This window comes from Propithecus coquereli, unplaced genomic scaffold, assembly GCF_000956105.1.
Source record: "Propithecus coquereli isolate 6110/MARCELLA unplaced genomic scaffold, Pcoq_1.0 Scaffold132, whole genome shotgun sequence".
NCBI lineage: Eukaryota > Metazoa > Chordata > Mammalia > Primates > Indriidae > Propithecus > Propithecus coquereli.
In genome coordinates this window covers 692,329-704,755 of record NW_012137414.1, presented here as the reverse complement: position 1 = coordinate 704,755, position 12,427 = coordinate 692,329, and the positions used below count along the sequence as shown (strand labels likewise).

At 36.5% G+C, this 12,427-nt stretch overlaps 1 protein-coding gene across 1 annotated transcript in view; it reads right to left on the bottom strand.

The window, feature by feature from the left end:
* Positions 1 to 12,427, bottom strand: part of PIR (pirin (iron-binding nuclear protein)) — an 88,785-nt gene that overhangs the window by 28,344 nt on the left and 48,014 nt on the right. Inside the window, exon 5 of the mRNA XM_012638705.1 lies at positions 3,580 to 3,664. Coding sequence (XP_012494159.1) covers positions 3,580 to 3,664 — 85 coding nt within the window. The remainder of the gene's footprint in view (positions 1 to 3,579; positions 3,665 to 12,427) is intronic.

The following is a 12,427-nucleotide window of genomic DNA, read 5'->3' as shown; positions in this document are numbered from 1 at the left end:
AGAGATGGTAAAAATCGATTCTAATACTATTTATGGGAAGGAATTCAGATAAAACCTAGTCTGATTCATGAAAAATGTTTCTAGTCTCCCTTAATTGAATTTGCTTTGGGACATATGCATTTTCCCAGTATCAGGGATGGAATGGTAGCAGTGTATGCTTCCCTTTCTATCCAATTAGTCTGGTAATGATACAAGCAAGTCAACATTAAATTAGTTAGACTGCAAAGCATATGCCAAAAGCCAAACATAACCCAGACATCCATGTCAAATCCCTTTACCATGAGTAACAAAACAATCAAAATATTATAAACAAAACATGTCCAGCACCCAGCCAATGGCTCACCATTTCATGGAATGTTTGATGCAACAAAGCACCCAAATAAAATGAATTTAGACAGTCCTTGGAGTTTATGATGGAGTTTGACCTGGAAAGGTGATTAAGAAAAACACAAAGGGTGACCTTGATTTCAATGACTTCATAATAAAATTTACACAGCATAATTTTATCATCCGGTATGTCTGATTACAGGTAGCCAGGACTATCAGATCTGCAAATAATAAGTGCTTTGTAATACTTGAATTAATTGTTTGTTTGGCACTAGACAAGGAAGTCTCAAACTTTGCATTTGTCACCGAATGCAATGAAGTATGGATGAGTGTGAGTGCGAGTGTGTGTGTGTTTGTGTGTGTGTGAGAAAGAGAGAGAGAAAAAGGAGGGAGGGGGCAGGAGGGAGAGAAAGACTGAGGAAGACAGAACACACTATAACTGGAAATGATGTCTTAGAAAAGACAGGTTCTTTTGCTTCATAGCTGGGTTCATAACAGACTTGTTCAAAGTGGATTTAAAGAGACTCAATGCTAAACATGCATTTCTAAGCTACTTGCTTTTGCATTCCTCCAAAAATGTTTTTGAAAACAAACAGGAAATACCTAAATACATAATAGTAAGCCCATGATGTAGAATGTCACTGTTAAAAAGAGCCATACGAGTAAATTGGGAAGGATTTCCATGAAGTATTGTTCGGTCCAATAAACAAGAGGCAAAAAGTATTTATAATGATTCCTTTTCAGTAAAACAATGACAAAATAACCTTATATGTGTGTATATTTGAATATACATATATGTCAATATATAAAAATAAGTGTGGAGAAAAATATAGCAAGATATAATTCAAGAATCGATGTGAGATATAGTCTAGACCCGGGATATATAAGAGGAAAAGGGATTGGAGGGAAGCAAACTCAAGAGCAAAAGAAAAAAGCACTGCACTAAAAAGTTAAAGCACATGCACACTCACACGTATTGTTCTAAAAATGATGCATAGTGTAGGCATATGTTTAAGCAAATGAATCTAAAACTTTTTCTGTACTTAGAAACAGCCAGAATGAAACCCAAAATTAGTAAAAGGACAGAAATTATGAAGATCAGAGGAGAAATAAATGAAATTGAAACTAAAAATCAATACAGAAGATCAACAAAATGAAAAGTTGGTTTTTTGAAAAGGTAAACAAAATTGAAAAACCTTTACCTAGCCTAATAAAAAAAGAAAGACCCAAATAAACAAAATCAGAAATAAAAAAGAAGACATAACTGAGACCACAGAAATACAAAAAATCATTAGAGACTATTATGAACAACTATATGACAACAAATTGGAAAACCTAGAAGAATGAATAAATTTCTGGACACATACAACCTACCAAGATCGAACCATGAAGAAACAGAAAACCTCAACAAACCAATAACAAGTGATGAGGTTAAAGCCATAATAAAAGGTCTCCCAACAAAGAAAAGCCTAGGACATGACGGATTCACTGCTGAATTCTGCTCAGTATCTCTAATCATCGGGGAAATGCAAATCGAAACTACAATGACATATCACCTAACTCCAGCGAGAATGGCCTCTATCAAAAAGTCCCAAAATAACAAATGCTGGCGTGGATGTGGAGAGATTAGAACACTCTTACACTGCTGGTGGGACTGCAAATTAGTACAAGACTCTGTGGAAAGTAAAATGGAGATACCTCAAAGAGATAAAAATAGAAATACCATTTGATCCAGCAATCCCACTACTAGGCATCTATCCAAAGGAAAAAAAGGCATTCTATAATAAAGACATCTGCACTTGAATGTTTATAGCAGCACAATTCACAATTGCAAAGATGTGGAAACAACCCAAGTGCCTGTCAATCCCTGAGTGGATTAATAAAATGTGGTATATGTATACCATGGAATACTACTCAACTACAAAAAACAATGGTGAACTAGCACCTCTTAATATTATCCTGGATAGAGATCGAGCCCATTCTCTGAAGTGAGGTATCACAAGAATGAAAAAACAAGCACCACATGTACTCGCCATCAAATTGGTACTAACTGATCAACACTAAGGTGCTCACACGGTAGTAATACTCACTGGGTGCTGGTCAGGTGTGGGGGGCTGAGGGAGTAAATACACAGCTAATGGAAACGGTGCACACTGTATGGGGGAAGGATACACTTGTAGCCCTGGCTTGGGCGAGGCAAATGCATTTCATGTAACCAAAATATTTGTACCCCCATAATATTCTGAATTAAAAAAAAATAAAGAACTAATACCAATTCAACTCAAATTGTTCAGAAAACTTCAAATGAGGGAATACTTTCAAACTCATTCAATGAGGCTAACATTACCCTGATACCAAAACCAGACAATGACACAACAAAAAAAGAATACTACAGGCCAATATTATTGATGAACGTACATGCAAAAATCCTCAACAAAATACAAGCAAACTGAATTCAATAACACATTTAAAAAATCATTCACACCACACTGATTTGATCTTTACAAATTATATGACTGCATTAAATTATCACATGTGCCCCCAAAATATGTACATCTTACATCAATAAAAAATAAAATTAATTTTTAAAAACTTTTAAATAAAATTATTTTTTAAAATAGCCAGAATAAAAAAACAAAGAACAAAATAATGGGTTCAAAGTTGATGCCTAATGACCTTGGGTATAGCCATTTTTTAAAATAAAATTGACCTTAAATACTTGGGAATTTTCTAATTATTCTTTAAGTAAGTTCAAACATCAACCTAAAGGTAACACTTCCCATGACAATACCTATATCAAGCAGAACCTGTATCTCAATCAAGTATGCACTTGTTTTTGAGTAACACAGGTCTGAATTTGCCTCCAGGAATACTGTGAGTCAACAGGGGCTGGAAAGGCAGGAGACAGGTGTATTTTACTCGCCCTATCTGGGCCAATAAGTCTTTATGTGGCCTTAAGGAAGTGACCAATCTGTTGGGCCTTAGTGTCCACACCTGTAAATTGAGGGATGTGGCTCAGAGGGGCCAACCTTAACATTCTGTGAATTCCTTCTGATTTTCTTAACTTGAAAGGCCCCAGCAGTATTCATTAATTTAAACATAATTAAACATAAACGAAGTTCATAGAACTTTATGCTGAGTTTCAGAAACAAGAACATTCTAGAGAAAGCAGCTCCTTGTTTTGTTTTTTGTTGTTGTTGTTTGTTTGTTTGTTTTTCTGACATGATTACTAAACCCCAGAATCCATCATACCTTTAGGAATAGGCTGGGAATGTTTTGCTCCAGGGTCCAATTTGAAGTCCAAATATAAGGTTGGTGTGCGAGTGTAAACCTTGGACTGAAAAGAAAAAAAAAGCCGTCAATGTTTTTCTAAGAATAAGGGTCTTCTTTACTTGAGCTGGGCCCTTTGTAAGAGGCCTGGGCCATTATATTCACAGCTCCACCTAGCGAAGTATTGTTAAAGCCAGGCAGGGCTGCTTCAGCTCCTCTTAAGGGTCATGGTTGCCCTCCTAGCTTTGCAATATGATTGACAAGCTAATTTCAGGATGACAACCGTATCCCTACAGGCGTTTCTCAAATATAGTCTGATGTCAGCAATTTACTGGCCAATAGTTGCTCCAACTTTCTCACTTCCAGTCTTCCATTTGATATGATAGGTCGTCTCACATCCAAATATTTATTTCTTCCCCAGGACTCAAGAAAGCCATTTCCATTTTGAAATTCAAAAAAGTGGCCTCTACATATTTTTAGTTTTTCTTACTTGGCCCTCTGGCAAAAAAAGGTGGTCCACCACTGCTGACTTGAAAAAGCCGCAGCGCCAAAATATAAGAAAGGCAAACTTTTGCAGGATTTTCCATTGTAAACAGTGGCTTTGATTCCATCATAAGTTAAGCAGAGTTTGTAATTCAATATAATACCATCTTGAATCATTGGCACAGACTAGAATCCAAGGGATTAGCACTGTTGCTATGAACTTTATGATGTCTCATTGTTTATCACGAGGCCCCAGTGGTTCTATTCTACTTTTTTTAGCTTAAAAATACACATGAAAATGAAAAAGCACATAACACTAAGGCTGGTAAGGATGTGGAGTAACTGGAATTTTCATATGCTGCTGGTGGGACTATAACTTGGTACAAACACTTTGGAGAACTTTTTGGCAGTATGTAGTATGGATGAATATATGCATAACCTATGACCCAATCAATATTTCAACTCGTAGATGTATACCCAACAGAAATGTTCACCTAAAGACATGTACAAGAATCTTAATCATGAACTGTTGATTTCTAGCCCAAACTAGAAATAGCCCAAATGTCTTTAACAATAGAATGGATAAACAAATTAAAATATACAGTGGAATGCAGCAGGGAGAATGAATAAACCCAACTACATGCTACAACTTAGATGAATCTTACAAGCCAAATATTGAGCAAATGAAGGCAGACACAGATCATATACCATATAATTCCATTTCTATAAAGTTCAAGCAAGGCCAGACTAATCTATGGTGTCAAAAGTCAGAAAAGCAGTTACCCTGGGAAGGTTAACCACTAGAAAAAGTTAATAAGAGTGCTTCTGGGAGCTGATAATGTTCTGTTTCTTGACCTGGCTGCTGGTTTCATGGGTGTGTTCACTTGGTGAAAATTCTCTGAGCTGTACACTTGATTTGTTTGCTTTTCTGTGTTTATGTTATACTTTAATAAAAAGCTTACATTCATTAACAACAAGCATTTGTAAGTAGACAAAAATTACGCCTTTATCAAGGATAGTAAATAATTCTGGGCTCTGGTGTAATTTTGCAGAGAATAATTATGTAAGTTCCATGAGGACATGAACTTTTCTGCCTTTTTCACCACTGAATCCCCAGGGCTAACCAACTGTGTCTGTCACACAGTAGGTGTTTAATAAATATTTATTGAATGATGTTTCATAATAGAAAATTCCATGTATAATAATATATTTATTGACAGTATACATATGGTGCTCATCAACATCCTTACCTACATGTAAGAGAAGTAATACCTCTCTTCAGGACAGGTGAATTTGGTATGGTCAAAGCGTATATACATTAAATTTTGGAATAGAGAATTGTAAATAATGTTGACCATCCAAAGATTTTTGCCTTTCCTGTGAATGTCTGCTATTGAAGCTTTGGTGTTTAAAATGGTCTGGAAGATAGTTTTGCATGGCTGAGAAGGTCAAGCGGCATTAATATAGCTTCAAAGCCTGCAAAAGCAAATTCCCCTGTGCATACATAAATGAAACCAGAAAGACCTGTGACATCAAGGGCAACCTAAGGCCAAAGATTCACAATCAATCTGAAGAACTTGAAACATACATAAAAGAAGGGCAGCACACAAGGGACATAGGATCTGGTTGTCTAGGATCATTAGGTGTGTAAGGCACCATCTGGAAGGGGATTGGTTTTGTCTGACGAAGACTTCTAAAATTACCTCTGGAAAGATCAAGGGTGACTGACTCCTCTGCTTGGGCAACATTTTGCTCTCAGACAAAGGATCCCTGTTTGGTTTAAGCATCTTTCTCAACCTCTGCCATGGTGGCAGATGCAGTATCCCTTCCTACAGTGAAGAGATTAATCACAAGACGTTCTTGGTTCAATTTTTATTAGTATTCTCCTAGAATCTGGTCCTAAAAATAATCTTTAACTGAAAACCAGGAGTCTTTGATGCTAGTATTGCTTTTCCCACTGACTAGTAAAGCACTTATTTTCTTCTGGGTTTGGTTCACTCATCTCAAAACCTTGTAGGGGGACTGACTGATGTTTAAGTCTATTTCTAGTTCTGAAATTTTGAGTCAGGAGGCTAATGTTTTCCTCCACACTTTAATTTTTTAATTTCTTTCTGATTTCTCAGACTAGAGCTGTAGAGGAGCGAGAACGTGGCTGGGGTGAGGGAAGGCAGCTAGTGTTGTGGGGAGTTAGTTGGGGGCCTCTGGTAAACTCGCTCCCTTCTTGCCCTCAACCTGAGTCATAAATCTGCCCTCCTGCCTGGCCCTTTTGCTTCTTTCTTCCCTGCCTCTAGCTTCTCAACCTGATCCATACTGTCCCCCAAATAGTAATCTACCTCTCTAAGACTACAGCTACACGGACACACACATACATGCACATGTGTACACACACGCAAACGCACAGTGTTCTATATTCATTTATCTATTCATTGAAAAAATTTTTAAACAGAAACAAATGAGAGACTTTATAAAGCCACAAATATACCCTATTGTCTTACAGTGTAAAAAAGGCTAAGAGAAAAATTTTAATTCATTTGGGAGGCGTTTTTCACAATATCTATAACCTAAACTATAATTCCAATTCTAGTATTTTTTCATATTGACAATTGGATCATTGAGGGTTTCAATGTAATACTTCTTGAATAATCAACTACCCCAAGTCCCCCAAAACGCAATGTACATTATTCTATTTTAATTAATATATAATGAGATAAAACTCCATTTGGAAGCTGTTCCCATGAGTGTGTATGTAGGTGTCTGTATGTACACATACACACACAAACTTTTGAAAAGCAGGTAGGTTTCGTTTTTTAATTTTGATCTTCCACGGTAACTCTGTTGAAATAGCAAGTGTAAATTGTGTTTATTTAACTCAAAGATGATAGTGCCAGCTTTGAATATGCTTCGAGCAAACCTGGATTTAGCTTTTGTATTACACACACTGCTGATTTTGAATAGTAAAGAAATATCACCATTAGCCACATTCTTTCCTTCTGTTTTGTTTATTTTTATGTATAGTATTAAACTATTAATACAGCCTCAAAATGGAATGAATATTTAATTAAATCATTCTTTTCTGATTAAAACTTGGTTATCAATGTACCTATTTCCATAGGATTAAAATAAATTGGTCCATGACAAACTAAAAGAAAACATTCCTCTATAAATCTGTTTCAGCATGGACAGAACTAATGCAATAGTTTTTTTTTTTTCTTTTCTCTGTTTTGGTTCTGATTAATAATGCCTGCAGGTACTAAAATCTCTTCGTCTTTCTTCTTCCCATTTCATAATTCTCTATTGAAAGTATTTAGGAAACCTTCCTTATAGGTTTTAGCCTATATTCGAAAAGCCTAATGGCTTAAAATTGTATGGTTCATATATCATGCAGGGAAAGCTTCTAGAAGGTAAGTAATGTAACTCTTCATAAGAGTTAAGGGTAAATTTTGGCTAACTTGCAACAACAGGGGTGCTACCAAATCCAGGAAAACCTTGTGTCTCTTTCTCTATAAATATGTCAGAACCAAGTCCTTAATGAGTCTCACACACTACTCCAATAATGACCACAAAACAAAGACTTCCCACTTACCCTGGCTTTTGGTATGATACCCTTGTCAAGCTGGCTTCCTTCCTCTGCTTTTATTCATAAATGTGATCTTAATTAAGAGATGAAATTACTTCCACATGGAAGCCATATGGCTTAAAAACATCTTCCCACGAAAAAGAATAGCGCGTGCTATGTTGCTATGTATGAGTGTGGCAAAGGAAATAATCTTGAATTTTGCCACTGCTCCTTTTGCCCATTGATTCCTGAGTGCTGCTGCTTTTACTACCAGGCTGACCTCCCTTAAAAGCAAGTGGCAGCAATTTTGTGTCATGTGTCAGAGCCGTAATAAATGCTTCTACATTGCTTTGGGGGAACTATTTTAAAAACACTTTATGATTTAGTGATTTTTTGGGAAATGCACTCAAATTCTCAATCTTACTATACTATATTGCTTAAGCAAATCACTCTAAGTAACTGTACTAACGAGTGCCGGTCCCCAGTATCCTATAAGATAAAAAAACAGTGCTTCTACTTGTTCCTAGACACTCACCCTCATGTTGGACCACTCCACTATTGTTGGATGTTTTGTTTTATGGGTTTTTTTTTCTGAGTCATTGCTAAATTTGACAAGTATCTTTGCACATAAATCTTTGACTACACTTCTAATTTTTGCTTTCACAGTGAAATTATAGGTCTAAAGGTCTAGACAATGTGGCCAAAAGCAAATTGGTCAACATAATCATCTGATTAAAAAGCAGTTTTGCTGAAAATGTCTACTGTCAGTTATTGCTTTTTCTGGTCTTGGTAATTTTGTTACACCACAGGGCAGTTTTTCAACTCTTTATATGCTCTAAATATTGTTTTTTTCCATCTAATCCCCTATTGTTAGAAAATTAACATATCTCAACAAATCCCCTATTGTTGTACATTCAGATTTTTTCCTTGTCAAAAACATAGAAGCAAAGGATTAATTGTTGAAAAGAAAAAAAATGTAAAAGTAAAAATAAAATCAAAAACCTCTGAAAAGTGGACAAGGAAAAAAGCTTAACCTGAAAGAAAAAGTTTAAAGGCATCACCTCCATAGTTCAAAAACCAGTATCTTAATAACCAGTACCTAGCAGTACTTGTTTTTGAACAAATCATCCTGATCACTTGTTATACTAACTGACTTGCTTTTGTCCTAATTGTTTTTGGTCAAATCACTTAGTAATTACCTTTAAAAAGTACCCATCTCATCAAAATGTTGACCATCTTATTTTTTTAATCTTAGTTCATTTAAAAAGCAGAAACTGATATCTTCTTGGTCTTTAAATGTGACTATTAGTTTGGGTGATATTATTATTAATTTAACAAATAATATTAAATATTATTAATATAAGAATAACAATAATTAGATATATTGAGGGCTTAGTATGTACCAGGCACTAATCTAGGTGCTTCATATGTATTAATTAGGCCACTTGTATTTTTCTTTTAGTAAACTATCTGCTCATTAACCTATTTAATTTTTCATTCACTTATTAATTTCCTCATTCAAAAATTATTGGTTGAGAACCTCTAATGTGCTAGTCGTTGGATATATATATATTGGTAAATAATGGATCTTCTCAGCCCTTGTGAAGTTTGCTTTCTAGTGAAGAAGACAATTTAACAAATTAAATATAAAATTACAAAATGTGCTATATGCTATAAAAGAAATAAACAGGGTACAGAGAGAGAAAATAAAACGGGGGGAGTAATAGAAGGACTCACTAGGAAGACTGCATTGAAATAGAAACTTGAATGAGAAGAGTTCAAGGTAAGAGGTTTCTCGGCAGAGAAAGGAGCATAGCACGTGCAAAGGCCTTGAGGTAGTGAAGACCTAGAAGTGTTGGGGAATTGAGAAGAGAGCAATATGGCAGATACAAAGTGGCTGTTGGAGAGAATGACATGAGATGAGTTTAGAAAGTCAGGAAAGATCCAATCAAGTGTAGACCATAGTAAGGCATATGAGATTTCTTTAAAGTACAATGGGAACACACTGAAGAATAACCAGATCTAATTTTTATCTTAAAGAGATGTCTTGAGCCACTACGTGGAGAATGGGATGGAGAATGAGAGTAGGAATAGAAGAGAGGAGACCCCTGAAGGCTGGCTGGAGTGAGCCAGCTGGGGATGGGAAAAAAGTAGGTAGGTCTGAAATATATTTTGGAGATAGAAAGGTTTTGCTGAAGGACTGGGTGAGGGGAAGAATAAGGATGATCACCATGTTTCTATTTCAAGCAGTGAGTGATGGTGCCATTCATTAAGATGGAGAAGACTGGAAGGGAAACAAGTTTTTAGTTTTTTTGTTGTCAAGACAGATGGGGATTGGGGTAATAAGACTTTAACTTTCACTGTTTTAAATTTGATATGCCTGGGCACCATGCCAATGGAGATGTCAAGTTGGCAGTTCAATATATGAATCTACATAGAACTCAGAAGGGAGGCTTGTATTGTGAATATAAATCTGGGAGTTGTCAGGCTATACATGGTATCTAAATCCATGGAATGGATAAGATCACCTAGGGAGATGGTCAATGAAAGACAAGAGGACTCAGGACTGAGAACCAGGGAACTCAGGTGTTTAGGGGTCTGGCCAAGAAAATGGTACCTACCCAAGAAAGGAAACTAAGAAGGAACAAAGAGCATCCAGAGACACAAAAATGTATTATTTCAGAGGCCAAAGAAAGGAGAGAGGCTGTGGAGAAAGAGGAAGCAGTCAAGTCATTGATAGGAAGAGCTGACATGGAGAAGGGGCAAAAAGAGACCTCTGGTTTGGCTACATGGAAGTCAGTGGTGATAGGTTTCAATGGACCAATGGGGGCGGATGTCAGGGTGAGAGCATCAAGGAGATAGGGAAGTGCAGATAAAATGTGCAGACAAATCTATGAAGTATGACTCTGAGAGGGAAGAGAGAATTGAGGGGCATGGGGTCAAGGGAGTTTGGTGCTTCTCATCAATTTATGTAAGAGGTTTTTTAAAAAAATAAATTAAGGCTATTAGCCCTTAATAATACTTGTTAAAAAATCTCCCCATTTGTTTCTGGCCTTTAATTTTATTTATGGGATTTCTGACATGACTCAGATCTATTAATCTTTTCCTTCCAATGCTTTTAAACTTAGAACATCTTTCCCCATCCAACAGTCATATAAATGTTTACCTATATTTTTCTAGTCCAAAATTTTTAACATTAAATTCTTTAATCTATGTGGAATTCGCTTTACTACGAAGTGTGAGATCATGAGCTAAACTGGCTTCTTTTTATTAAATGGTTAACCAGTTGTTCCAGTTGACTTTGTCTTCTTTTTCCCAATTAATGATGATCTTCCTTATCAGTATTAAATGTACATATACATGTACACATACATGGGTTATTTCAGGTAGACTCTGTTTCTGCCAGTTTATAAGGAAGAGCCTCAATGGGGCAAACCAGGTGTCTACTTCACTAACTAGCTCAGAAGCCCCAGCTAACGGAGGAAGATCTACTCCATAAGGAGCTCATGTCATCATCTAGTACATCTCTCATGGCTTCCCAATCTCCCCATCTTCCTTCCACCACTTTCCCACTCTCATGGCCCGTTGGGCTTTCTTCACTGGGGAGAAAAAAATGCATCAGCACAGACCTAGTGTCTCTACCACCATACACATTCAAGAACCTCATCATCATCACGGTGAGAACCATACCTTCCCTTTTCCCCTTCCCCTTTCTCCTGAAGACCTTAAGGCTTTGAAGAAATGAAAAATAGATTTACCATATTATTTAACGCAAACTTCCAACTATCATTGTTTAGAATAGGCCAATGCTTGTCAATGAAATGATTTGCCTTCCATCCTCAATCCAAAGCACTCTGATTTCTGAATTCTTGATTATTTTAAACAACTCTGATACAGAGTGGGAGAGATTAGTTTCCATCCTCAGTGCCAAAGGTATCATGAGAAGGATTAAAACCCTGTAATCATATTTTGACATATACATGAAGTGCTACACAAAGAGAAGACAAGGAACTCTTAGGCAAAATGCCAGTGACTCTGTGTAGGGTGGGAGTAGAGAGGGCCAGAAAACATGTGTAACTTCTATCAACCAGGAAGGATTGTGGACAGTCTTGAGCATCAAGCTGCCCAGCTGACCATGAATTCTGGACATGGCCAAATTACCCTGCAATCTAGTCTCTATAGGATCCTTTTCCAAATAGCCCTTTAATCAATAGTAACACTCTAGTCCTTCTCCTTCTCGCCTTTTATTTATGGGAGAGGTAGTGAGGAGAGAAGGGTTAAAGGGAAAAAGAATAAAGATGCTGACAAGTCCTGTGATGGTCTTGAAATTTAACCAGAGACATGTTAGTTGTGAAACTGGACTTCGATTTCTTCACTCTTTGAGTCAGCATCCCTGCCCAAAGTTGGGTTACAGATGTTCTAATTTCTTGGAAAATTAAAACCAGAGAAAGAACAAATACCTATCTCTTGTATAAATAATCCATCCATAACCCTATAAACGGCAACAGTACAATAAAACCACAAATGGCCCCCAAATATGCTAACAGGGAGCCTTCCTATCCTTTATCTCAAATCCACAAGTAATGTGTTCCAAGATTGAGTCAGCAAATCTATTAACTGATGCTAGAATATTTCTCACAGGGCTTTGTAATATTTTTAATCTCTTTTAGTTACATTTGGTATTTACTAAGATATTTTTAAGAGTTCTTGCAAGAAAGTGCATCGAGATGCAACATCGGAAACTATTTGGCAAAGATAAGATTTCCTAGAGCTCTGGTACTGATACCTTCG